The sequence below is a fragment of the Heloderma suspectum genome, chromosome 17 (genome assembly GCF_057233095.1).
Source record: "Heloderma suspectum isolate Gila_16-S chromosome 17, 16-S_ref, whole genome shotgun sequence".
NCBI classification, from domain to species: domain Eukaryota; kingdom Metazoa; phylum Chordata; class Lepidosauria; order Squamata; family Helodermatidae; genus Heloderma; species Heloderma suspectum.
In genome coordinates this window covers 4,396,709-4,423,697 of record NC_139474.1, presented here as the reverse complement: position 1 = coordinate 4,423,697, position 26,989 = coordinate 4,396,709, and the positions used below count along the sequence as shown (strand labels likewise).

The window sequence follows — 26,989 nt, the reverse complement described above, 5'->3', positions numbered from 1 at the left end:
AAATTCTGCCTCAGCAAAGTGGAAGCCTCAACACAGTCAATGCTGTTGCCACTTGCAGGAGCAGTGCAAGAAACCAGAAACCCTGAGGAAAAAGGAAAGCACCTGTGCTACAACCCCTGCCAATGGTGAGCCCTATCTGTGAGAAACCATTGGGAGAATTTCTCCTCCTCCCGTAGGAGAAATGTGGTGAAATTGTCATCGTCCCCCCACAAAAAGGTTGGAGAATTTTGAGAGTCCATTTGTGCACAGCTCTATGCCACTTTACTGGCCTCTCAGTGAGAAGCTCCTAGCCAGAGAACCTGGATTATACTTATTATTCTTATTATTCTTTTTCTGTGCAAGTAAGCAAAACAGGAGCAAGCCTGGGGCCATGTTCCATTGCTTCTTCAAGGCCGTTAAGCAGACCATAATCCCAGTCCGCTGATTCACACCCCTCCTTGCTCTAACCCCTAGCTCTCACACCTCCCAGATTTGGAGTCCTGCCTGCCACACTCTTCCCTTGTTTGGGACGCTCCCCGAGAGGGCAAAACGAGGGAGCAGGTGAAGAGGCAGTTGTTCTCCGAACTGTGGCTTAAAGCTGCTGTGATCCGACTGGTTCTGCTGCCCCCGCTGGCCACTCCTGTCAGTGCCCAGGGTGGGGCATTATGCCTGCGTGCCCCATCATGCCACCCTTGGCAGCCCTGCTCACGCTGAGGCACCTGTCTCTTCCTGTAAGGGCCGAGGCATCTCAGAGAAGGAAGGAGGCAAAACAACTGGTTATGAGAAGGATTGTCAGAGCAGGGATACAGGTATATCCAGCAACTCTGTCCTTGGCTACCCAAGGGAAAGATTCGGTATCAGGTACATATTCGGAACCCCATGAGAATCTTGGCTTCTTTTTCTTTAAAAAGGACACGTTTCTTTGTTCTTTGCAGTTGTAGCTGATCACAAGCTGAAAATGAGCCAAGCGGTGTGGTGCGGCTGCAAAAAAGGCAAGTGCCATTTTAGGTTGCCTCAACTGAAGGATAGTTTCTAAATCGAGGTAACGAGCAGGGTACCGCAGGGCTCGATCCTGGGCCCAGTGCTCTTCAACTTTTTTATTAACGACTTGGATGAGAAGGTACAGGGAATGCTGATCAGATCTGCAGATGACACAAAATTGGGCAGGATAGCTAATACTTTGGAAGACAGAAACAAAATTCAAAGTGATCTTGACAGACTGGAGCTCTGAGCAGAAAATAACAGAATGACATTTAACAGGGATAAATGCCAAGTTCTGCACCTAGGAAAAAGAAACCAAATGCACAGTTACAAGATGGGGGATACGTGGCTCAACCACACTACAAGCGAGAAGGATCTTGGAATTGTTGTCGATCACAAGCTGAATATGAGCCAACAATGTGATGTGGCTGCAAAAAAGGCAAATGCTATTTTGGGCTGCATTAATAGAAGTATAGCTTCCAAATCCTGTGAAGTACTAGTTCCCCTCTACTCAGCACTGGTTAGGCCTCATCTGGAGTACTGTGTCCAGTTCTGGGCACCACACTTGAAGAAGGATGCAGACAAGCTGGAGAGGGTTCAGAGGAGGGCAGCGAAGATGATCAGGGGATGGAAACAAAGCCCTGTGAGGAGAGACTGAAGGAACTGGACATGTTTAGCCTTGAGAGGAGAAGGCTGAGGGGAGATATGATAGCGCTGTTCAAGTACTTGAAAGGGTGTCCCAGAGAGGAAGGCCAGGATCTCTTCTTGATCATCCCAGAATGCAAGACACGGAATAATGGGCTCAAGTGACAGGAAGCCAGATTCGGGCTGAACATCAGGAGAAACGTCCTGTTAGAGCAATATGACAATGGAACCCGTTCCCTAGGGAGGTGGTGGGCTCTCCCACACTGGGGGCATTCAAGACGAGGCTGGACAGCCACCTGTCAGGGATGCTCTGACTTGGATTCCTGCACTGAGCAGAGGGTTGGACTCGATGGCCTTGTAGGCCCCTTCCAACCCTACGATTCTAGGATGCTATGATTTTAAATCACGGGAAGTGATAGTTCCACTCTGCTCTGTGCTGGTCAGTCCTCACCCCAAATACTGTGTCCACTCCTGGACAGCACAGTTAAAGAAGGATTCTGTTCAAATGCAGCAAGTTCAGAGAAGGGCAACAAAGAGGATCAAAGGACTAGAAACCAAATCCTACGAGGAAAGATGGAAGGAACTGGGTACTTTAGCCTTGAGAAGACCGAGGGGGATATGATCGCACTGTTCAAGTCCCTAAAGGGCTGTCACACAAAAGAGGCCGCAACCTGCTGTCTATCTGCCAAGACATTAGGATACGAAATAAATGGCTGACGTTCCAGGAAGGCAGATTTTAGCTGAACCTCTGGAAAAACGTCCTAAGGGTCAGAGCAGCCAGACAACAGAACCAATTGCCGAAGGAGGTGGTGGTGGGCTTCTCCGTCACTGGAGGTTTCCAAGCAGAGACTGGACAGACACCTCTCAGGGATGCTTGAAATTGGATCCCTGCACTGAGCAGGGGGCTGGACTTGATGGCCTAAACGGCCCTTTCCAAGTCAATGATTCTATGATTTTATGCTTTCTAGACCTCATGGCTACAGAGACGTGTGCTGCCTGGTAACATGACAGCAGCAATGGCTGGTGAGCCAGAAGACAGCTAAACAGGGGTCAGGTTTGGATACTTCACAGCTCTCCTTCCTTTGATGAGCTGAAGAACAAATGACCCAGAATAAACCACTTTATGGAAGGGTTTGACTTGCATCATTCACCTCTGTTGCAGCATTCAGGTTCTCTCAATGCACAACCTTTTTGTGAAAGAGAAGCCATTACTGACTCGCGCTACCTAACGGCCAAACTACGCATGGCTTTAATTGTGTCATTCTGCTGTTGAGGGCAGAGTTATTTTTCACAAACTGCAAATATTTGTTTTTCACGAATTGTTTTTCAAATTGCGAATATTTGCAAACTGCAAAATATTAGCAATATCTGGTGTACTGCTTATGTATTCGGTGTATTGTTTATTGTTTATTTTTTCAAATTGCAAATATTTGCAAACTGTGAAATATTTGCGATATTTGTTGTATTGCTTATGTATTCGGTGTATTGTTTATTTATTTTTTCAAACTGCAAATATTTGTTTTTCACCAATTGTTTTTCAAATGGCAAATATTTGCTTTTCACAAACTGCAGATATGCCCCCCCACACACACACACACTCTGTGATCCAGATCAGGATCATCACGTGGGGCATTGGGGGGGATTTAACCCTTTGCCTCCTGCTCCGGCCAAATTCCAGATTGCGGAATCTCCAACCCACATCACCAAATAAAGGCCCCATTCATTTCAATGGCATCTTTCCCAATATCCTGTTTCCATCAGAGGTGTATAGGAGGAACTATAGGAGCATCTCTTAACGTCTACATTGTCAGCAGGGGGATACATAGCCAGAACATCTTAAGAGCTGCTAAAATGCCCAGGCTTTGCTGAACCAGCACCTGCTGGTCAAGGACTAACAAAGAACCAACAACCCACCCTTCCAGTGCCGAATTTGTAAAAGAGAGAAAGGAGAGAGAGGCGCTACCAGTTTAACCTCTGCAAGCATGATGCCTTCTAGACCCTAATGCTGGAGACACTCAATGGTGAGGAAAATGCACTCTGCATAAACATAGAGGCACTCTTCTCCAGCCAGAAATGAACTCTGTGACTAAAAGCAGGCAGGTTCTGTGCCAAAAACAAGCCCTGCATGCTCCTTTTCCCAGGACAACACCTCCCCTATATAAAACCCATTCCATCTGCCCCAGGCCTAAACCAGGTGGCAAGTTGCAGCCAATTTCATTTGGAGCTGTTCCACGCTGGCTCCAGCCAAGTTTTGGAGGGTCTTGGGCAACGCATCTTCGCCTTCCCTCTGTGAGCCGGCCTTCTCACCACCAACGTCCCCAGCTGCTCTTCCTCCTCCTCTTCCTCCTCATGGCCACCACTGGCGTGTTTGGCAGGCAGAGAGGCAGGGAGCAAGCAGGCTGCAAGGGTGAAGAGGAGGAGCAAGTCCAGGGGGTGCTTGTCACTGGGCCCCTGCTGGGGTGTGGGCCCTCGGCGGGTGCCCAACCATGCCTACACCTGATGCCGGCTTTGGGCTGTTCCCAAAATAAATAAAAGAAATAGAAAATCACGGTTTTCTTGGATGAGAATGCCCATGGACCCTCCGGGGACACAAACGGCTCCTTTGTAGGCAGGGAAGGGAGGGAGCAGATCCCCAGCAAAGTACTTAGGGCACTGACTGTCAAACAGAGGCAAGGAGGCACCTCTCCCTAACGCTCGCCAGCGACATGCCCACGTGGCGAGCACAGGAACGCAACACCCTGCTTGCATGCAGAATTCCTGGATCTGCTGAGCTTGGTTTTTTCCCCTTCACCTCCCTGTGAAGGAAAGGAGTCCTGATTCTAATCACTGGCTCTCTCTTTCTGCGACGTGCACACACAGGGCTGGATCCAGGCTTGGTCGTGCTTAGAGCAGACCCAGTGAAATCACGGAGACAAGAAAGTTACGGCTAACTTAGGTCCCATGGATTTCAATGGGTCCGCTCTGGGGGTGTTGAACCAGTTGCAGTCGAAGGGCCAAATTCCATTTCAGACAAGCTCTCAGGGGCTGCATCCCGGTGGTGGGCGGGGCCAGAGGGAAAAGGGGGTGGGCCTAAAATGCTCCTACTTCCAGGAACTAAGATGCAGTTCGACTTTCTGGAATGGGGAAAACCTGCACTGGGCACGGCCTTCTGGGGAACCTAGGAGGCCTGGACTGGGATCACCAGAGGCCCTTGGGCTTGAGGTTCTACATGCCTCGTCTGCTCTCAGCATGTCTGAAGTCTGGATCCAACCCCCAATAGGGTAAAACCCAAGGGCAGGATTTAAAAAGGAATTTCAGGTGGAGAAGTGCCTTTGCCCTTCCTTGGCAAAGGTTGACTGCGGCTGTACATCACCACGCTAAAAAATTACTAAAATGTTTCACAGTCGTGACTGTATTATTTGATTTAACGTAAGTTTTACTTACGTTTCTTGTTGTGAGCTGCCCTGACTTATTAAGGTGGCCCTATAGATACAGTCAACAAATAGTAATAAATAAATGTAGATACATTTGGATCCTTCATGTTCTCCGGTTGTAATTTTGCACAGCTGTTAATGAACGTCCTTGATATGGTGTGTTCAGTTTCAGTCACTTCTCGTACATCCAGTCGTTCCAGTCCTTCAGCTGATATACATATATTACTTCATTCGCATGATCAGGCAGAAGGTGATTTCTTCCAGAACATAAATTTCTAGTTGGCGATAAAAAAGAATGCTCAACTGCAATTGCGTTTGGAGGTAGCCAGAGAGGAATATTTCCTTTCGTCATTCCAGGAAACAGAGCCCAACCGTCCGGAGGAAAACATTCTTGATTTAATTTTGCGAGTGGATCTTGTTGCAGGTGACAGAATCACATCATCCCCTAACACCGCATAAAGAGCTTTTGGCCAGAGTTATCCATGCCTTGGGTACATCAGGGTTAGACTATTGAAATGTGCTCTCCGTGGGGCTACCCTTGAAGACTATCCGGAAGCTTCAATTGGTGCAATATGTGGCAGTTGTGCTGCTAACCAGTGCATGGGATCGAGATCATACCACCCCAATACTGAAAGATCTGTACTGGTTGCCAATTGTTTTCCGGGCTCAATTCAAGGTGTTGCTTTTAACCTTTAAAGCCCTGAACACCTTAGCGCCTGGCTGTCTCAGGGAACACCTGTCCCGGTATGAACCTGCTCAGTTACTAAGATCAGCAGGAGAGGTCCTTTTCAAGACACCCTTGCTTGCAGAGCCCTGCTTGTGGGGCACGTGGGAAAGGGCTTTCTCCTGGATTGCTCCCAAGCTCTGGAACATGCTCCCTTTGGAGCTGTGACTGGTTCCCACTCTCCCTGCATTCCGGAAGGGGGTCAAGGCACCCCCTTTTAATTTGGCTTTTAAAATTGCAGTTACATTTTTTTAAGGTTGTTTTTAATCTTTTACTCTGTCTTTATTCTGCTAAGATTTTATTCCGATCTGATTTTTTGTAAACTGCCTTGGCTGGTTCCAGAAAGGTGGTACTAGAGATGCAATCAATAAAGAAGTAAATAAATTGAGCAGGCAGTGTGTGGTGTAGTGGTGAGAGTGTTGGACCGGGAGCCGGGAGATCCGGGTTCTAGTCCCCGCTCAGCCACGGAAGCTCCCTGGGTGACTTGAGCCAGTCACAGACATTCAGCCCAACCTACCTCACAGGGCTGTTGTTGTGAGGATAAAATGGAGACGGGGAGGATTATGTACGCCGCCTTGGGTTCCTTGCAAGAGGAAAAAAGGCAGGATATAAATGCAATAAATAAAATAAATAAACAAGTGGAAGCAACGCGAGTCTCTGAGTCCCAAAGAATGGATGTCTACAGCCTGGGATATTTTCGTGATTGTGCACATGATCTGTGAGGGTAAAAAGCAAGGGAACCACTTCTTTTTTATATATTATTTAGAAACAAAGTGTTTATTCTTTCCATATACCACCCTTCCTCAAGCAGGTGCCATCCAGATGTTTTGGACTTCAAACCCATCATCCCCAGCCAGCATGGGGATTGTAGTCCAACACATCTGGAGCAGGGCACTGCTTTGGGGGAAACTGGCTTATACCATTTCCCCACCTGGGAAAGCAAAACTTCCCCCCAAAGACCATAAAGGTACGTTCCTGTACTGATGGAGAAGAGCTGAAGCTTGCCTAAGACCCTTTTGGCTGGGGGGCGCCTGTCGCATTCCTCCCCTTTCCTCTCTCTTTGCCAAACCTTCACCTTCTGTGACCTATATCGAGTATTTTGAGAATCAGTTCTACCCCGCGTTGCAGGCTGACTAATGCACTGTTGGAGCACAGTTTGCATTTCTTCCATGGTTCTTCCTGTTTTAGTTGTTATCTTTTGACTGAAAATGTCAATAAAGCCCACTTTAAAAAGGAAAAAAAAAGTCGCGGGGGATCTCAGCTGATCTCAAGAGAATCTGGTGTGTGTGTAGGGAATTCCCAGCCATCGTTTAGCTCTAGCACTGGGGAGAATCGGATCCCGCAGCAGGGAGAGGAATCCCCGCTTGGCCTAGAAAAGCGTCCTCCTCCATGAATTGTTGCACTGCCGCCCCTCCGTTCCCAAACGGTTTCCAGTCTTTGCTCCATGGTGGAAAACCAGAGATCTGGCTCAGACACGCCCGGAAGAACCAGCGGGACTGCATTCCGCGCACGGCAAGCAGGGTGGGGACCGTGCCGGGTCTGGGCCCCACGCCCCATCTGGAAAAGCAACCCCTTCCCAGGGGTCACTGCCCTGGCCTGCCCCTGGCCTCGATCCCTCCTCACACGCAGAGCCGTGGTGGATTGCTGCTCCCACAAAGTGTGGAAGAGGCTTTGACTGTTGCTGGCATCCCAGGAGTGGGTTTCCACAACCAACGGTTGTTCCCAGCAAAGATAAAGGAATCACACCAGGTTAAAAAGGGGGGGGGGCATGCTGTCAGGGGTGGAAGGGCTGTAGCTCAGTGGTAGAGGCCCTGCTTCACATGCCAAAGGTCCCCGGTTTTACCCCTGGCACCTCCAGGTAAGGCTGGAAAAGACACCTGCCTGCATCCTTGGAGAGCCGCTACTGCCAGTCGGTGTCGACAATGCTAGGCTAAGTGAGCACAGAGCCTGGTTTAAGGCGTCTTCCTATGATCCAGAGGAGGGATCCTATAGCTCAGTGGCAGAGCACCCGCTCTGCATGCAGAAAGGCCCTGGTTCGAATCCCCAGCATCTCTAGGTAGGGCTAGGAAAGAAATCCTGCCTGAAACCCCGGAGAGCCCCTGCTGCCAATCAGTGCAGACAATACTGGCCTTGAGAGGATCAGAACCTTTGCTTCCATTTTTAAGAATCACCTTTGTAGGCCTTGTGGGGGTCGCAACAATAAGCTTGAGGGCCCACAGTGGAGGCACCTTGTGGAAATGCCAAAAAACCGAGGAGGGGGCTCAGCTGGACTCCCAGCGGTGGGGGGATGGATAGAGCTCACGGCACTGAGCTCCTGTCCCCAACCCCCTCTCCGGGATAGGAGAAATAGACCAAATTATGCAAAAAGAACTGATGAAGAATCTGAAGAACTGATTCAGGCCACAGAAATATGCTTTTCTTGGCACAGAATGCAGATTGTTGGAGTCTATGCTCATGTGCACGCACAGAGGTGGTATTCAGATGAGCACGACAGGAAAAGAAGCCATCAGGGCTCTTAGGGTTGGTACAAAGCTGTCCCTGCCGTGCTGCATGCCGGGTTCGGATGACATGCCGACCTGCGCGGCCTTGTGGGGGATTGTGCAAATGGAGGTCTTACACGCAGCACACGTGGGGGTGAGGGGAGAAGCTGTGCTGGCTTCTTTCCCATCATAATCGTCCGAATCCAGTCAGAGATACATTTCTTGCACAAGGAGAACCAGCATCGAGGCTTCTGTGGGACACACTCCTCCTTTAACATCTGGTCAGCCTTTTTTCCCCCCTTGTCTTTCTCTCCCTCCTATTTCTCCCCCGCTGCCATCTTTTTGTAACATCTTGCCTGATGAAGTGATCTGGAGATGTCAAAAGCTTGCACACCTTTGGGTGACCTTTTGGTTGGCCTAATAAAGTTATCCCAGGAACAGGGAACCCAACGGGGTCCTCCCATGAAGCTGATGGGTGGGAGAGTCAGGACAGATCAAAGGAAGGGCTTCTCCACACAGCACAGAGTCAAGCTATGGAATTCGCTACCACAAGACGTAGTGATGGGTACCCATTTGGATGCCTTTAAAAGGGCATTGGACAAATTCCTGGAGGAGAAGGCTATCAAGGGCTACTAGTCTTGATGGCTATGTGCTACCTCCAGTACCAGAGGCAGTGAGCCTAAGTACCCCAGCTGCTGGGGAACATGGGCGGGAGGGTGCTGTTGCGCTCATGCCCTGCTTGTGGGTTCCTGGTCGACAGGTAGTTGGCCACTGTGTGAACAGAATGCTGGACTGGATGGACCCTTGGTCTGATCCAGCAGGGCTCTCCTTGTGTTCTTATGATTTAGAACCTTTCTAATAGCCAACCTTTGCTTTAAAAAAACAAACTCAATTTATTTCACGCATTTATTACATTTCTATGCTGCCAACAGCTGAAGCTCTCTAGGTGGTTTTTCCACTTCTTTAGAGTATCCCGGTCTGACAAAACAGCCCTCCTGAAAACTGACAGGCAGGTTGGAATCCAAACGCTACCTGCCAGGTTGCCAGGCGTGTCCAAGTTGCTGTAACGACGGAAGCAACAAACACTTCTGGCCTCCCCCCCCCCCGCGAGTTACACATCACCCTCAAATCTTGAGCCAAGCCACTCAGCAGCTACTCCCCATCAGGAAAGCTATGCGAGGCAGGTGAGGAAGGGAGGGGACACGTCAGTGTTATTTACGCCCGCTCAGGGAACATTGGGGCGGGGTGGGGGCAACATATCAGGGAGAGAGGGAATGCAGGTGTTTCAGACAGACAGCTGAGGAGGCCTTTTTTGGCTCAGTGAGTGCTCCACTGGGGACATGCTGGCAGAGAGGACCAGCGTCAAGGGTCGGCATGGTTGGGCACCTGCCGAGGGCCCACACCCCGGCAGGGGCCCCCTGACAAGAGCTCCCTGGATTTGCTCCTCCTCTTCGCCAATGCAACCTGCTTGTCTCTCGCTCTGCCCAGACAATGGAGGTGGTGAGGAGGAGCAGGAGATGGCACGGCCTCCTTGCTCCATGGATCTCTGCCGGCCAAGCCAGCAAGTGGGACCCATGATGAGGAAGAGGAGGAGGAGCGAGAGCAGCTGGCGACCGTGGTGGCAAAAAGCGGACTCACTGAGGGAGGAGGGGGCCCATGGAGGGGGTCTCGCCCAAGGGCCCTCCCTCCGAAAGCTGGAGCCGGGACTGGGTGCAAACCACGTTCCTGGCCCTGCTACTGGAGAGAAGCAGAAGCGGAGCGGGAACGAGCGCCGGCTACCAGTCACGTCGGAGAGTTATCCTTAGCCACTGAGCCCCACCCTGCGCAGGTCCAGGCAGAAGTGACGCCGGGGCTGCAGGGCTGGGGGGAGCGCGGTCAGGCCTCTGCGCGCCTCTGCACACCGAGACCAACCTGACCCCCCGCCACAGCTGGCAGACCGCCCTTCCTCGGGCTTCAGCCGGTGCTGGCGTCAAGGGCAGGCATGGCCGGGCACCTGCCGAGGGCCCCCGGACTTGCTCCTCCCCTTCCCCCTTGCAAGCGGTTTCTTCGCCTTCCTCTCGCTCTGGCCAGGCAACGGTGGTGGCCAGGAGGAGGACGCCATGGCCCGCTTGCTCCCTGGCTCTCTGCCCGTTAGGCAAGCAAGTGGCAGCCGTGATGAGGAAGAGGCAGAGGGGCAAGAGCCGGTGGGGACCATGGCGGGGAGAAGGCGGACTTGCTGAGGGAAGAGGCCCATGGACCATGTCTTGCCCAAGCGACCCCCAAAACCTCGAGACGCCGCTCCTCCCACTCTGCTGCCTGGTGCAGGCACCTCACCCTGCTTCATGGGAGGGCCAGCCCTGCATGGTGGGACACGGCCCCAAGAACCAAGGCACAGGTGCGGTCTGAGCTCCAAAACACAAAGCCACTCTTTTGAACTGAGACAAAGATGGCGCTGGAGGGCAGAACTTCACTTTGCAACACGTCAGCCTCCCAGTTAAAAAACATGTTTAATTTTAAAAAAAAAAACACACAAAAACTTGGGAAATACAATAAAAATCAAGAGGGGCAGGGAGCCTGGTGGGTGCTAACAGAGGTGTCTGTGGGCCAAACTGGTGCCCACAGGCCACACACTGACAACCCCAGGTAGACAATACTGTGCTAGATTGACTGATGATTTGACTCAGTTATACGGCAGGCCATATTTAAAGCAGCCCCTTATTTAGAACCATGAGGACTAGACTCTTACTTTATGTTTAGGGGAAGGACAACAGCTCAATCGTAGAGCACATACTTTGCATGGAATTTGCCCCCTGGCATCTGGTGAGCCACTAACTGGTTAGTGTAAAGCCTTCCATGACCGTGCCCGGTAGCTATGCTAGCTGGCAATGATGGGAGTTGTAATCCAACTCATCTGGGGGGGGGCAGGGGGGAAGGTTGATGCAGACAAAATGGAGCTAGATGAACCAAAGGTCTGAATTAGCATAACACCACCCCCTGCATTTCTGCACTGAGTCAAGGGGCTGGAGCAACTCCCCTCTGGGGGAAGGTTACAACGGCTGGGATTGTTTAGCTTGGAAACAAGGAGGGTCGGGGAGGCAGGATAGAGGTCTACAAAATTATGCCCAGTGTGGAGAATGTTTTTCCCTCTCTCAAGATACTAGAACCCAACAGAGTCCTCCCATGAAGGTGATTGGTGGAAGATTCAGGACAGATAAAAGGAAGGACATCTTCACACAGCGCAGAGTCAAATTATGGAATTTGCTACCACAAGATGTAGGGATGGCCACCCATTTGGATGGCTTTAAAAGGGGGTCGGACAAATTCCTGGAAGGGAAGGCTATCAATGGCTACTAGTCCTGATAGCTACATGCGACCTCCAGGACCAGAGGCGGTCTGCCTGTGTGCACCAGTTGCTGGGGAACATGGGCGGGAGGGTGCTGTTGCACTCCTGTCCTGCTTGTGGATGTCCCATGGGCAGCTGGTCGGCCACTGTGTGAACAGAAAGCTGGACTGGATGGACCCTGGGTCTGGTCCAGCAGGGCTCTTCTGATGTTCTTAAGTCTTTGGCCCACCTCTCTGCTTCTTAGGACTGGGAAGGGGTTTTCTGTTCACATTGGCTGCTGTGCCTTGGAAATGGATGCACAATTGTCAACATCCAGCCAGCCACCACCAAACGAGCACACTTTGGATCCCAGAAAAAAAATAATATCTACACTGCAAGATCAAGGACACACCCACCGAGCACCCAGACCTGAAGAACAGGTCTTGTCTGGTTGGGGAGTGTAATTCACGTGGTACGAAGGAGCCACGGGGGAAGGGGTTGGGTGGTAAGTGTTACATCATTTTTTCCCCCAATCTAAAGTGTTTGTTGTGGGAGAAAGATTCATGGAGGCAAACTGGAGGTCCTTCACCAGATGATTACAGGGAAGACGAGGAGGAGGAAGGAGTTGATCTTGCTTGCTTTCGAATAAGATCCTGCTCTGGACAGACACCAGCAGAAGCCACCTGAACTGAAACATTTGGCTGCTTACTTCAATCCAATGTGTGACATTTAGGACCCTTCCCCAACACCTCATTGCTCCCCGTCCCTGCCTCACAGACGTCCAGTCTCCCAGGCTTCGTTTCTTGCCGTCAACACATTCCCTTCCCCCTCCTGCCCAGAGTCCAATTTGCCTTCCAACCAAAAGGGCCTTTTCACTTCCTCCACAGAAGCTCTCACCCTCCTCAATGTTCTGCAGCTGACCGTTTCCCTATGAGCAGTTAGACCATTTGTGAACATTCCATGGCCCGACAGCAGTACAGTCAGTTCGGGAGGGATGCATGCAGACAGGGGATGGTTGCTCATTTTGAAGAGGAGGGTGATGGTTTACAGCCAGGGGCTGCAGATGGTTTGAGGTGTTTCTGGGTCACCAGCAGCCCCCCTGCATCAAAAGCATTCCTAATGAACATAGTGAGGCTGGGAACAAGGTATGGAGCAGGAGAGGAAGAGATTTTCCCCTTGAGCTATGCATCCCCACTGTTTGCAGAACAAGCCTCAATGTAAAGATATCATTTAGTGCAACTCGGAGATGCTGGTTAAACATAATTCAGGTTCTAAGACCACTGGCTGCTCTTTCTCTCATTTTCGACACTTGGTGAAGTTACCTGCAGGTTCATGGTGCTAACAGGAACACAGGAACCTGCCTTGTTATGCACGGTGTGGAGAAAGTCGACGGAAATATTTTTCTCCCTTTCTCCTAATACTAGAACCCAGCGGGGTCCTCCCATGAAGCTGATGGGTGGGAGATTCAAGACAGAGAAAAGGAAGGGCTTCTTCACACAGCGCAGAGTTAAACTCTGGAATTCACTTTCACAAGACGTAGCGATGGCCTCCAACTTGGATGGCTTCAAAAGCGGGTTGGACACATTCCCGGAGGAGAAGGCTATCAATGGCTTCTAGTCCTGATGGCTAGATGCGACCTCCAGGATCAGAGGCAGTCTGCCTGTGTGCACCAGTTGCTGGGGAACATGGGCAGGAGGGTGCTATTGCACTCCTGTCCTGCTTGTGGGTGTCCCATGGGCAGCTCGTTGGCCACTGTGTAAACAGAATGCTGGACTAGTTGGACCTTTGGTCTGATCCAGCAGGGCTCTTCGGATGTTCTTATGTTCTCATTCCAGGTCAAACCATCGGTCCCCTTAAAACGGATTGTATAAATGGGTCTCAAGCAAAGAAGGGGCTGTCCTGTCCCCTTTTCATTGGAGATGCTGCTGGGGATTGAGCCTGGGACCCTTGTGTATGCAAAGCACATGCTCTCCCAATGAAGCATTAAGAGAAGCAGAGCTTCCAAATCCCGGGAAGTACTAGTTCCCCTCTACTCAGCACTGGTTAGGCCTCATCTGGAGTACTGTGTCCAGTTCTGGGCACCACACTTGAAGAAGGATGCAGACAAACTGGAGAGGGTTCAGAGGAGGGCAACAAAGATGATCAGGGGACTGGAAACAAAGCCCTGTGAGGAGAGACAAGGAACTGGGCATGTTTAGCCTTGAGAAGAGAAGACTGAGGGGAGATATGATAGCGCTGTTCAAGGACTTGAAAGGCGGTCACAGAGAGGAAGGCCGGGATCTCTTCTCCATCATCCCGGAGTGCAGGACACGGAAGAATGGGCTCAAGTGACAGGAAGCCAGATTCCGGCTGAACACCAGGAAAAACGTCTTGACTGTTGGAGCAATACAACAACGGAACCAATGACCTGGGGAGGCGGTGGGCTCTCCCACACTGGAGGCACTCAAGATGAGGCTGGACAGCCATCTGTCAGGGATGCTCTGACTTGGATTCCTGCACTGACCAGAGGGTTGGACTCGATGGCCTTGTAGGCCCCTCCCAACCCTACTATTCTATGATTCTATGATTCTATGAATTATGGTCCCTCCACTGAAACACAAGAAGCTGCCGTAGGTCAGGTTGGACGATTCCTCCATCTTGCCGGTTATTATCCGCTCTGACTGGCAGCGGAACTCTGGGCTCCTGGGCCCATCTCCTGGTTTCTCATCTCCTGCTGCCTGATCTTTCTAGATGGAGATGCTGGGGATGGGACCTGGGACCCTTTGCGTGCAAAGCAGGAGCTCTAACAGTGAATGGTGAATGCTCCCTAAACCCTTGATGACTTGAAGCAGCCATAGAATTTCCTTCCCGTCAAGTTCAGTTGAAATTATCTCAAAGCTGTCCGCAAGATACCTTAGACCAAGGGTGGGAAACCTGCAGCCCTCCAACTCCCATCATCCCTGATGATTGGGGCTAGTGGGAGTTGGAGTCCAACCACATCTAGAGGACCACACTTCTGCCCCCATCCCCATCCCTGCCTTACACAGGGGCCTCTTGATTTTTAACTCTCCCTTTGCATGCTGCTGAACCATCCCAGAAAGTGAGAGAGGGGGTGGAACAGGCTGTCCCACTGCAAGAACAAAGCCATCCAAGCCAAGGCCGGTGGGCTGCCAGCAGCTGATGTGAGTATCACTTTGAATATCTGCACAGGAAGAAGAGTTTCACCTAAATCAAGCACTGACAAGCCACATTTCTGAAGATCAATCGGTCCAAATAAGGGGTCTTGCTTACTCTGTGGAAGCCACATGGCTGCTAAAACTCAGATCAAGCTGTACCCATGGCCAATAACAGGAGAACATAGGAGGCTGCCTTATACAGAGTCAGACCCTGGGTCCATCTAGCCCAGTGCTGTCAACACTGGCTGGCAGCAGAGGCTCTCCAGGGTTTCGGGCAGGAGTTTTCCCAGCCCTACCTGGAGATGCCGGGAATCGAACCAGGGACCTTCTGCTTGCAAAGCGGGGGCTCTACCACTGAGCTGTGGCCCCTCCCTTGTGTTTACAAGATCATGTAGACCTGCCTCCCCCAATCTGGTGCCCCACCAGATGCATTGGACTACAACTCCTATCACTCTGGCTGGGATCAGGGCAGGCAGACAGGAAAGGAGCAGACAGGAAAGAAGCCCCAATCTGGTCATGTCCACCTGAACTTTAGGGGAGAGCCCGGAGCAATGGGTAGAGGGCCTGTTTTGCATGCAGACGCTCCCAGGTTTAAGCATCTGTGGTTAAAAGGGCCAGGGTCGAAAGACCCTTCTCTACCGGAGACCCTGGACAGCAACTGCCAGAGTGGGTCATATTGAGTTAGACAGGGAAGTGATCTGAGCTGTGATAAGGCAACCTTCTGTGGTCTACCTGTCCATCTAAGGGCTGGATGTGCCTGATCTCGTCTGATCTCGGAAGCTAAGCAGGGTCAGCCCTGGTTAGTACTTGGGTGGGAGACCGCCTGGGAATCAGGCTTCCTGCATTGAGCAGGGGGTTGGACTCGATGGTCTTGCAGGCCCCTTCCAACCCTATGATTCTATGAGTTCTATAACCCGACCAGCTGTGGCTCTCTAGGGCCTGGGTGGGCAGAAGGTCTATTGGCAGTGTTATTAGATTCTAACCAGCTTCCAGTCTGTTTCCGGATGCATTTTAAAGAGGTGGCTTTATCTACAATGCTCTACACAGCTTGGCACCAGGGCACCCAAGGGACCTTCCTCTCCTGTTAACAAACCATCCCATTCCTTGAGATAACTGGCTGCCCATACCATCACAGACTCAGTGAGTGGCAACAGGGACAAGGCCTTCTCGATGGTGGCACCCTTACTGGGGAATTCTTTCCCCAGAAATCTCTCTTTGGCACCAACTTTGTTTTCCTATAGGTGCCAAGTTCGCAGTTCTATTCTCCCGGGGTTTTAATGGATGGTTGCTTTTGTCCTCCTTGCTGCCGTAATGTTAAATTCAGAACCTACATTGGGGTTTTTATTGTTTTCGTTGCGATAGCTGAAAGCTGTCTTTAATGCTTTGAAGCAGAAAGGCGGGATATCAATTATTTAAAAATCAAATAAAGCAAAATGCACTCAGAAGGGTTGCTTTATGAAGTTGCCAAACCAGAGCAGAGAAACAGCCTGAAAGGCGGCCTCCTCAGCCCTCATCCTTCTTTGCTGACTTCTGCCCTCCATCTTTCTCAGCTCAGAGACGATCACAGAGAATGATAATTCTAAAAGATCTTATTGTGAATGAGCTACTTGTCTGGAACGCTCAGCCCATTTTCTCTCTGCTTCGTTCCTCCCCGCTAACACGACTGTTAAACAAACCAGGAATTGTTTGTTTAGCATGTATGAAGTGGGGATCCTGGCTTGTTGCTCCCTTTATAAGCCAGGATTGCAAATCAGGAATGCTGATTCACGAATGCTGGGTTGTCTGGGAGCAACAAGCCAAGGTTTGTTCTTGGTTTGGGAACAACAAGCCAGGATCCCCGGGTTCAGACAACATGCTAAATAAACTATTCCTGGTTTGTCTAGCAGTCCCCTCAGTGGGGAGGAGAAAAGCGAGAGCAAATGGGTTGCGAGCTGTTCACAATAAACCTGGATTCTGGAGATTCGCATTTGGGAACGAAGCAGTGACCCAATGCTGCTGCAGGCAAGAGCGAGAGTAAGAGAGGAACTTCAAGGATCATCCAGAGAACGACGAGTGGCAATTGGCCCTCACAAAATCTCAGACCATGTCCTGGACAATTACACACAGCCCCTTGGAACAGGCTGCCCGGAGATTAAAGAAATCTTCAGCATCGGAATGAGACCACAAGACACCCTACGACAGTTACACCATGTTTAGAGGTGGCCGGGCTACAAGATGGATCGAGTAAGATGGCTGCATCCTAGCCAGTGTTGCTGCTTTCCCAGGATGCACCAAACAAGACAAAACTGAAAAGGAGACATCCCAAAGGCCATGCCCACGAAACGATACAGAAGCACAGAAGCACAGAAGCAATCTGCACCGCTGCCCCCTGCCAAATCGGAGTGGAGGTTTTGTTGTTCCCCTTGTGCAGCTTGGCTCACTTTCTGGAGTTATTCACTTTGCAAGCACCCTTTCCAGCTTGCTGCCTAACACAAAGGACAAGATGGCGCCCGTTCCCATTGTTGCCATCTGAGGGCAGCAGGCTAGCTTAAGGGGTGCAGGCAGGCTGCTCCGTCATCCGAAGCCTTGCTGCCACCTCCCAGCATCCACCGCCTGAAGTGACCACCTCACTCTGCCTAACGGTGGGCCCGGCCCTGCCGACTGCACGACACTGCAGCGTGTCAGCTGATGGGGGAGCCTAGCGAGTCAGCAGCGCCATCTTTCAGAAGGGCGCTAGATGAGGCAAAACGTGGGATCCCAACTTCTGACTCTGTCACCTTTGCTCCCAACACTGATGCCTCGCACACACTCGCTCCGAGCTGCAGGACCTGTATTGTCTACTGCAGCCTCCCTCAGGCCGGTGCTCTCCAGATGCGTTGCACTACGACGCTCATCATCCCCAGCAGCGCCGGCACAAGCTCTCCCACCGCCTGAGGCAGGAGAGCCTGAACACCCCGCCGCATCACCCCCGAGCTGCCCATTTGCTTATAGGCTCTGCTGAGCGTGCAAAGGTAGAGCTCCAACCGAAGCTGCAAAGGGCAGTTTCTCTTTGCCGCAGCCGATAACGAGCAAAATGACAGCGATGACGGTTTGCAGGGGGGGTGGGACAGCATCAAAGGGTAGCCCAGTGCAGGGTGGGATTGTCAGAGCTTTATCAACAGGCCCCCCTGCACAGCATCAAGGGGAGGGACCATACCTCAGCAGCAGTGCACAGGTTTACCTGCAGAAGGTCCCGCATTCAATCCTGAGCAGCCTCAGTTTAAAAAGACTTTTCTCCGCCGGAAAACCTGGAGAACTGCTGCCAGTCAAGGCAGGTAACACTGATATCAGGGGCGTCGTCAAGGATAGGCCTGCTTGACAAGGGCCCCCTGGACTTGCTCCTCCTCTTCATCCTTGCGTCCTGCTTGTTCGCCTGCCTCTCGCTGTGGCCCAAACAGTGGTGGTGGTGGTGGGAAGGAGGAGCAGGAGATGCCGTGGCCTCCTTGCTCCCTGGCTCTCTCTGCCTCTCAAGCAAGAAGTGGCAGCCATGATGGGAAAAGGAGAAGGGACAGCAAGAGCAGCTGGTGAGAAAATGGACCCGCTAAGAGGACCCTTGCCCCAAGGCCCTCCAAAACCTGGAGTGGGCACTGCCTGGTATAACGCCACTTTCTATTAGACGGCCCCTAGCTCTGTAGCAGAGGGCCTGTTTTGCACACACAGGGTCGCAGGTCCAATCACTAGCAGCCCCAGTTACGCAAGGATTAGACGATGGGATGGATCCTCCTCTACCAGAAAGCCTGGGGGAGAATCCACCTAAAGTCCTACTTAGAGTAGACCCATTGAAATGATTGGGGCTTAAGTTAGTCACAACTTAAGTTAAGTCCCTTTCATTTCAATGGTTCTACTCTAAGTAGGACTTCAGTTGGATTCTACCACTGGACAGCTGCTGCCAGTCAGAGGAGAGACTGCTGGGGTTAGACGGACGAATAATTTGATCTGCTACAACGCAGCTTCTTACAAAGATCCAGTGCTGGCTGGGGAATGCTGGGAGTTGTAGGACTTTTTTCTGTCTAAACCTGCATGGGATTGCACCCTTAATAAGCTAAGCTCTCACTTTTGGCTTTATAGTCGATATCTGCCTTACTAGCAGAAGCACCCTGGATAACAAACCCGCACGCTGCATATACTGCATTTGCCCTGTGGCGTCTTTCTCCTCCCTGTGCAGATGGCTTCTTTGCCAAATGAAAAACCACCCGGCTGCGATAGGGAAGTCACACCAGGCTGGCTGATCAAAAGATGAGACGATCCCTTATCCCAGCTCTCCCACGTTCTCCATACATCCCCTTGGGCATGTTACATTGAAACTGTTCCATGTCTTAGTTTCCCCTGCCGTGGCGCGAGGACACACGGCTGGGAGATGCTGACCTGTTAATGCCGTGCTTTTCAGTTCCTCCTGCGACGACCACCATGTCGCGGGATCGTGGATGGAGAAGGTGAGCACAGGTGAGGATAATTTGGCGGTACAGTGTAGATGGGACAGGCCAAAAGGCTACGCCAATGCAGCTGGGCTGGCCTTGGGTCTGCAGCCTTCTCAGCCAAAGATGTCACCTGTGCCTATCCTAGATGCACACATACACATATCCTGGACCTGCCTGATGAAGAGTTGTGTGTAGCTCTGAGGGCTAACCCATTCTTGCAACTCAAATCAGCCCAACTAATGTAAGAACCCACCCTGCTGGGTCAGTTCAAGGGTCTCTGCCTTAATTTATGTATGTATTTATTACATTTATATACTGCCCAATAGCCAAAGTTTTCTGGGCAGTTCACAACTACTAAAACCATAAAACACAATACAAGTTAAGTGCTGTGACTGCACACGCATGTGCACACACCCAAACGTCTTTACTTCTGCAGTGCTCACTTCCTGGGGAAGAACATCATGGCACTCCTGGCCTGTATGGTGTCAAAGATGATGACTTGGATGGTTATTTACCAACTCCCTCCCTGTGGCAAGGAGTTCCACAGATCTCAGATGTTTAACCGGGGGACTGAGGGAGGGCAGACGGAAGGTGCACATGCCCAAAGAGAAGCACGACTTTCACACTAGTCAGACCTCATCTGGAGAGTACTGTGTCCATGTCTGGGTGCCGCACTTTAAGAAGGATATCGACAAATTAGAACAGGAGAGGGGAGGATACCATCCAACGGGCTTCAGTCACAGGGAGGGTAGATTTCGGTTGAACATTAGGAGAAACTTCTCAATGGTAAGGAGGCTGACGATGGAATCAATTACGCAGAGGGGTTGGTGGTCTCTCCCTCACTGGAGGTCTTCAAGCAGAGGCAGGAGAGCCATTTGTTGGGGACAGGGGCGTTGCTAGGCACTTCACAAATTGGGCGCACAAACCTGCACAAAACCCGCATGTGCTCATTTATATCTGTATTTGCAAATTTAGAAATAGTGACCAGGACATATTTAAATCTCACAGGAGGCCAAGGCGGCCCATTAATTTCTCATCCGAATCATCCCAAATATACTAAATTCTTCGATTCCTTTGCACCTTGACCTGGATCATCCCAAACCAAAGGGAAAAAATTCCTCCTAAACTTAATTGCCATGCTCAGGAAGATCTGGGGCTGGGGTGGGGGTGTTGCAGCATCTGGGGAGGGGAGAGTTAACCCTTCCCTCCCCAACTGCACACTCACCCCTTGAAAATCGCTCCCTGCATGGCAGTTAAGCTAAATAAAACACCTTCCACTGGCACCAATGGACACTCGGGGCCCTGGGAAATGGATCCGGGGCCCCGGGAAAAGGATCCGGGGCCCCGGGAAATGGATCCAGCCCTGGGGCCCCACAGTCTCAGGCCTAGCAACGTCCCCGGTTGGGGATACTCCAGCTTTATTTCCTGCACTATGCCCGGGGCTCAAGAGGCCCCCTCCGTCTCTTCCGCGATTCTATGGTACTATTTCATATGTCCCAAAGCTAAGCTCTAGAATGGAACTTTCCATTTCCCCAAGTTCCGACCTGCAGCCCCTGTCCTCCATGGGGGCTCTTGATTCCCCAGAACCGCGCCCGGGGCTCAGGGCCCCGCATCCCACCCAGCTGCCCGCGAGCCGGGCGCAGCGCCGGAGGGGCGCTCTGCACGCGCGCAGAGGACTCACCCCACTCCAGGAACTGCTGCACGCTCCGCTCGCGCCGCAGGGGGGCGCCGCTGCACTCCTGGTGGACGCAGAGCAGCAGGTCGAGCAGCGCCTCCAGCCCCGGCTCCGCGGCCGCCCCGTCGCCCAGCAGCGCCTCGCGCAGCGCGGCCGCGCGCCGCTCCGCCGGGCTGCACATGGTCCGCGCCGCGTCGGGGCTGCCGGACGCCCGGCCAGGCGGCAGCAGGAGCGGGCGGGCGGCGGCGCGGAGCCTGCCCGGGATCTGCCGCCTCCAGCTCGGAGCGGCGGCGGCGGCGGCGGCGGCGCCCCGCCCAGATGCTCCTGGGATGGGCGCAACCTGATACCTGGCCAGGTGGGCGGAGGAGGAGGGCGACGGCGCTCATGGCCTGCCAGGCAGAGGCAGACAGAGAGAGGCAGACAGAGAGGCAGCCTCACTGCAGGGACTGGCTCTTTTTTGTTATTATTATTATTATTAATAATAATAATTTGTATTATTAACTTAATTTCTATACTACCCCCTAGCCGAAGCTCTCTGGATAGTCCCAAACAATTATTGATTTACGGTTACATTTATATTTATTAACTTAATTTACAGCATTTACTTAATTTACCGCCTTTTATTTTATTTACTGCATTTATTTTATTTATTTAGCATTATTTAGCATTATTAATTTCATTTCTATGGTGCCCCATAGCTGAAGCTCTCTGGACAGTCCACAACAATTATTGATTTACGGTTGCATTTATATTTATTAATTTAATTTACAGCATTTACTTAATTTACCGCCTTTTATTTTATTTACTGCATTTATTTTATTTATTTAGCATTATTTAGCATTATTAATTTCATTTCTATGGTGCCCCATAGCTGAAGCTCTCTGGATGGTTCACAACAATTATTGATTTACAGTTGCGTTATATTTATTAAATTAATTTAATTTACAGCATTTAATTTACCGCCTTTTATTTTATTTACTGCATTTATTTTATTTATTTAGCATTATTAATTTCATTTCTATTGTGCCCCATAGCTGAAGCTCTCTGGACGGTTCACAACAATTATTGATTTACGGTTGTGCTTATATTTATTAAATTAATTTAATTTACAGCATTTACTTAATTTACCGCCTTTTATTTTATTTACTGCATTTATTTTATTTATTTAGCATTATTAATTTCATTTCTATTGTGCCCCATAGCTGAAGCTCTCTGGAAGGTTCACAACAATTATTGATTTACGGTTGTGCTTATATTTATTAAATTAATTTAATTTACAGCATTTACTTAATTTACCGCCTTTTATTTTATTTACTGCATTTATTTTATTTATTTAGCATTATTAATTTCATTTCTATGGTGCCCCATAGCTGAAGCTCTCTGGAAGGTTCACAACAATTATTGATTTACGGTTGTGCTTATATTTATTAAATTAATTTAATTTACAGCATTTACTTAATTTACCGCCTTTTATTTTATTTACTGCATTTATTTTATTTATTTAGCATTATTAATTTCATTTCTATGGTGCCCCATAGCTGAAGCTCTCTGGAAGGTTCACAACAATTATTGATTTACGGTTGTGCTTATATTTATTAAATTAATTTAATTTACAGCATTTATTTAATTTACCGCCTTTTATTTTATTTACTGCATTTATTTTATTTATTTAGCATTATTTAGCATTATTAATTTCATTTCTATGGTGCCCCATAGCTGAAGCTCTCTGGACGGTTCACAACAATTATTGATTTACGGTTGCGCTTATATTTATTACATTAATTTAATTTACAGCATTTATTTAATTTACCGCATTTTATTTAATTTACTGCATTTATTTTACTTATTTATTTTGCAGCATTTCTATACAGCAGTTATGTACCACTTCTAAACAGATTGCGGAGTGGTGAACAATAAAAGAGAAAATGATAAAAAGATTTTTGAAAGAAATAAAACACCATATTAAAAATTGTCATTTTTAAAAACAGAGTCCTGATGATAAAAACCATGGCTGGTCAGTAAAGGGAGGCTTCCTGGAATAAAGAGGTTTTCAGGAGGCGCCAGAAACAAAATGTTGCTGGTACCTGCCTGACCTCCAGAGACAGGGAGTTCCATGGAAAGGGGCCACCACACTGAAGGCTCTTCTCCAGGTTGATTCCAATCGGGCCATAGGTCCACATAGACCCACCAGGAGCATGCCCTCAGATGACCTCAGTGACCTGGCAGGTTGCTATCCCGCCTTCTTTCCTCTTGCAAGGAACCCAAGGCGGCTTACATGGTCCCCCTCCTCAATATTTTCTCCTCACAACAACCCTGTGAGGTAGGCTAGGCTGAGAGCCAGTGACTGGCCCAAAGTCACCCACTGAGCTTAATGGCTGAGCAGGGACTAGAACCCGGGTCTCCTGAGTCCCAGTGCAACACTCTAACCACTACACCACCCTGTCTCTGAGCGCTCTGACTTGAGCTCTGCCCCAGACTCACCTTGGGGTGGGCAGAAAGTAGGCCTCCAGATGTTTTCTGGGAGTTGAAGTCCAAAACACCTGGAGAGCTCTACCTTCAGCCTCCTCCTCCCGCTGTCTCCTCCCCGCCCCACAAACATGTATTTGTTTTATTATTGAAGTTTCTAAATCCCCCTTTGCCCACTGGGGGCATGCTGGGAGTTGTAGAATGCTTTTCTGTCCAAACATGCGTCGGTACTGAGCCCTAAGAGTCAGTGGGTAGCCAACTGGGCATGGACACAGTTACAGCTGCTCATTTCATTAGCTTTCCTTTAAAAATATTCTGTTTTCTGCAAGAAAATCATGCATATTCCAAGGAAATGTGTTTAGCATTGGCAGAAGCAACTTCCCTCCTGTAGTCCTGATATGACCATTTCAATAACTTTAAAATGCAAAACTGCACATGCTCAGAGTGCCAATGATGGAGGATGATGGGAGTTGTAGGCCAAAATAATCTCGATGGCCACACATTCACCGCTCCTACTCGAATGTATCAGGCGTATAGAAGCAGTTGTCAAGCATGGAATGGCGGTGTATGGGGGAGAAGGTGGTTGTCAGTTTGTTTCACAACTGAAATAATACACATGGGGATCTAAAGGGCCCCCGTTAGACCATTAAGTCTAAAATTATCTAGCTGCATCACTGAGTAGTACATTCCCTTCGTCCCTCCCTCCATTTTACATGTATCAGACATGTAAAACCAAGCTGCAACACTCAGTTTTCTTATTTGCAATTTAACAACCCCCCCCCCCCACATACACACACACTCCAGTTAATTGGACTAATTTTAGAGGAAATATGTTTAAGATGGCAGCATTTGTGTGAAATAAGCCATTATTTCTCGCTCAGAAACCAAACATTTGGGACAAAACTCGCCCCCTTCTCAGAGCTGTACTTTGCCCCTTCTGTGCTCATCCTGCCTCCCCCCATATACACACACATTTCTGATGCTGCTTCTGCTGGCCACAAAAGAGGACCACAAGGGTCCCAGTTCGCAGGGCTGTCGCAAAGACACACGGGACTTTTGTCAAGCAAAAAGTGATTGATTATATCCATGTAGGCACTTTATCTACAACCAACACCCTGGGCTGGGAACAGCTTGCAGCTGGAAAGCTACGTGAAACCAGACTCAAGTCCAAGCACTTAAATAAACAAAGAGGACGGATTCCCACGCAAATTCTTCCCACTTAAGGAACAAACTGCCTCCACTGCGAAATCTTATAGGCAAGGTGATAGCAAAGTTGTATATGGTGTACACACTCTGACGGATGGTGCTTTCATGCTTGCTAGCCAACCCTTTAATCCAGGCGTCTCCAACCTTTTTGGACCTGTGAGCACATTTGGGAATTGGAGAAACAGCTGTGAGCGCCACCAGAAAACGCCTAACCAGTGGATTGCTGCTTCGGCGTCTACCTGTCACATCCATGGATCTTAGACAGCATCTTATTCTACAAAAATGTTTGCTTCATGTCTATTAAACATGGAGTCTCATTAATAAAGGATTTCTAATTTAGCTAATTGCTGGCAATGCAGTGCAGCTGATGTGTCTTTTAAACGTGTGTTTTGGCAAAGTCCAGTAGTTGCTCCTTTTTGCAGGGAGGTTATTGCGTGGATAAATGTTGTACTGGAACAGTCTTTAATATTCACTGACGTACATGCTCTTTTAAATTATTTACCTGCTTCATGGAAATTAACACTCAGTGTAAACGGATTCTCCACACCCTTTCGACAGCCAAAAGACTGCTATTACAACATTGGAAGGATAAATGCTCACCCCCTATAATTCAATGGTCTGAGGACCTTACAGTGCTTTCAGTATTGGAACGGGTGGCATATAGATGCCAACTCTGAAAGGATTCTTATTTGGATATTTGGTCCACTTTTGTTAAAGCCCATGAATAATTGCTAGAACATTTTATGCATTTCATATGTATTCATTGCTATGGATATACACAAATCCATGTATGCATATTAAAAAACAGGGAAGGGGATTAAAAAAAAAATTAACCAGTGCTTGCCAGCACCACGTTGGGAAGCCCTCCATGGGTACCATTGGAAATGCCTGTGGGCACCGCATTGGGGCCCCTGCTTGAATGAGCAGGCGTGTGTGAAGGTGGTCTCAGGAGTGTTTCCCTGAGAGCTTTCAACTGGTTTGAATTTAGGAGAAATAGGCAGGGGTGGCAGAGGTTGGTTTTTCTCGCGGCCTTATCAGGTGTGGCACCCAGATTGCAGAATTCCTTCCCCAGGGAAGCACAATTAGCCCTTTTCTTTGATGGCCTTTTAGTGAATTATAAAAATTGCTGTTTCATATTGCTTTAAGCCAGGGGTGGGAAACTGTGGGCCTTCAGATGTGGCTGGACTGCACCTCCCATCATCCTTCACCACTGGCAATGCAGGCTAGGCCAGATTGAAGATGAGAACAGCCGGAGGGCCACAAGTTGCCTACCCTGGTTTTAAGCCTTTTATCCCCCCGGAATGAGATTTTAGCCACCTCCAATGTCAGCTCTCAATGTGTTGTTTTACGTTAGCTCTTTTTGCTTGTCATTTTATATCGTGTGTATTATTACATCAAATTACAGCAAATACATTACATAGAAGTCAGATGAAAGACTTCGTCTGATCAGTAAGCATACCTGCTATTTGCCATAATTCCATACACCATGATTTCAGTGTTAAAAGTTCTGCTGTTCTCCAACTTTTAGCTATAACTCTTTGGGCTGCCATCAGCATGAACTCCACTAAATCCGTGGATGTCACCTTTGCATTTTGTTTTTCCCATATTGTTAATAAGGCGAACGCTGGTATCACGTGTATGGTTGGATGTGTATTTGCCATTTCTAAAAATATGATGTTTCAAAACTGACACAATAGGTATAGAAATATAATAAATAAATAAAGCTATGTCCATCACATATGAGTATATAAACCTTGCTGATGGCAGTTTCTCAAACATTATTTGATGTGTGTGGGCTATTCTCACCGCTGCTTCAAGTGGGGTGCTTCTTCAAGAACCAAAAAGAAAAACAGAATAAAATCCAACCACAAAGCCAACAAAAAATGAATAATCAATGTAGGATATATAGTATCATGTGAATAAATAAATGAATTTCACAGGCACATATAACCAGGTAAGACCATTGGTCCATCTAACCCAGTACTGTTTACTCTGGCTCCAGGGTCTCAGGCTGAAAAGGGGTTTTCCCGTCATCTGGCACCTGATCTTTTAACCTGGAGATGCTCAGAATTGAATCTGGGGCTTTCTGCATGCTACACAAGTGCTTTGCTGTTGAGCTCTGATTTGGAATGAGATAAGAGGTGGAGATCAGCCAGCCATCTGCACCATCTATTCAGGTGCTGTGGGGGTTACATGACAAGCCCTTCCAGCTCCTAAGCTGAGGTGAGCAAGTTACAAACCCCTTCGACTTCTGCCCTGAACTGGAAGTTGGAACAGACATCGAGGCTCAGCCAACCCAGCCCCTTCCAAATGCAGCAGACCAGAAGACCGCCCAGATGAGAGATGTCAGAAGAGCAACCTCTCAAACCTGTAGGAAAAAGGAATTTGCAAGCTGCTGCCCTCTTACCTTCCAACCCAGGATGGAACAGGGACAGGCAACTCTGCCAAGTTTAATTTTCTCCCACGTTTGGATTTTTAAAGTCTCAGTGTTTTTTCACACCTGAAATGAAGAACTTTGTGGGTGTTGG

At 49.3% G+C, this 26,989-nt stretch overlaps 1 protein-coding gene across 1 annotated transcript in view; it reads right to left on the bottom strand.

Moving 5' to 3' along the window:
* Positions 1-26,553, bottom strand: part of CDC42BPG (CDC42 binding protein kinase gamma) — an 83,337-nt gene extending 56,784 nt beyond the window's left edge. The window contains exons 1-2 of the mRNA XM_084824500.1: positions 26,453-26,553; positions 20,796-21,136 (exon numbers count right to left, since the gene is read on the bottom strand). Coding sequence (XP_084680626.1) covers positions 20,796-21,136; positions 26,453-26,553 — 442 coding nt within the window. The remainder of the gene's footprint in view (positions 1-20,795; positions 21,137-26,452) is intronic.
* Between the last annotated feature and the right edge of the window lie 436 nt (positions 26,554-26,989).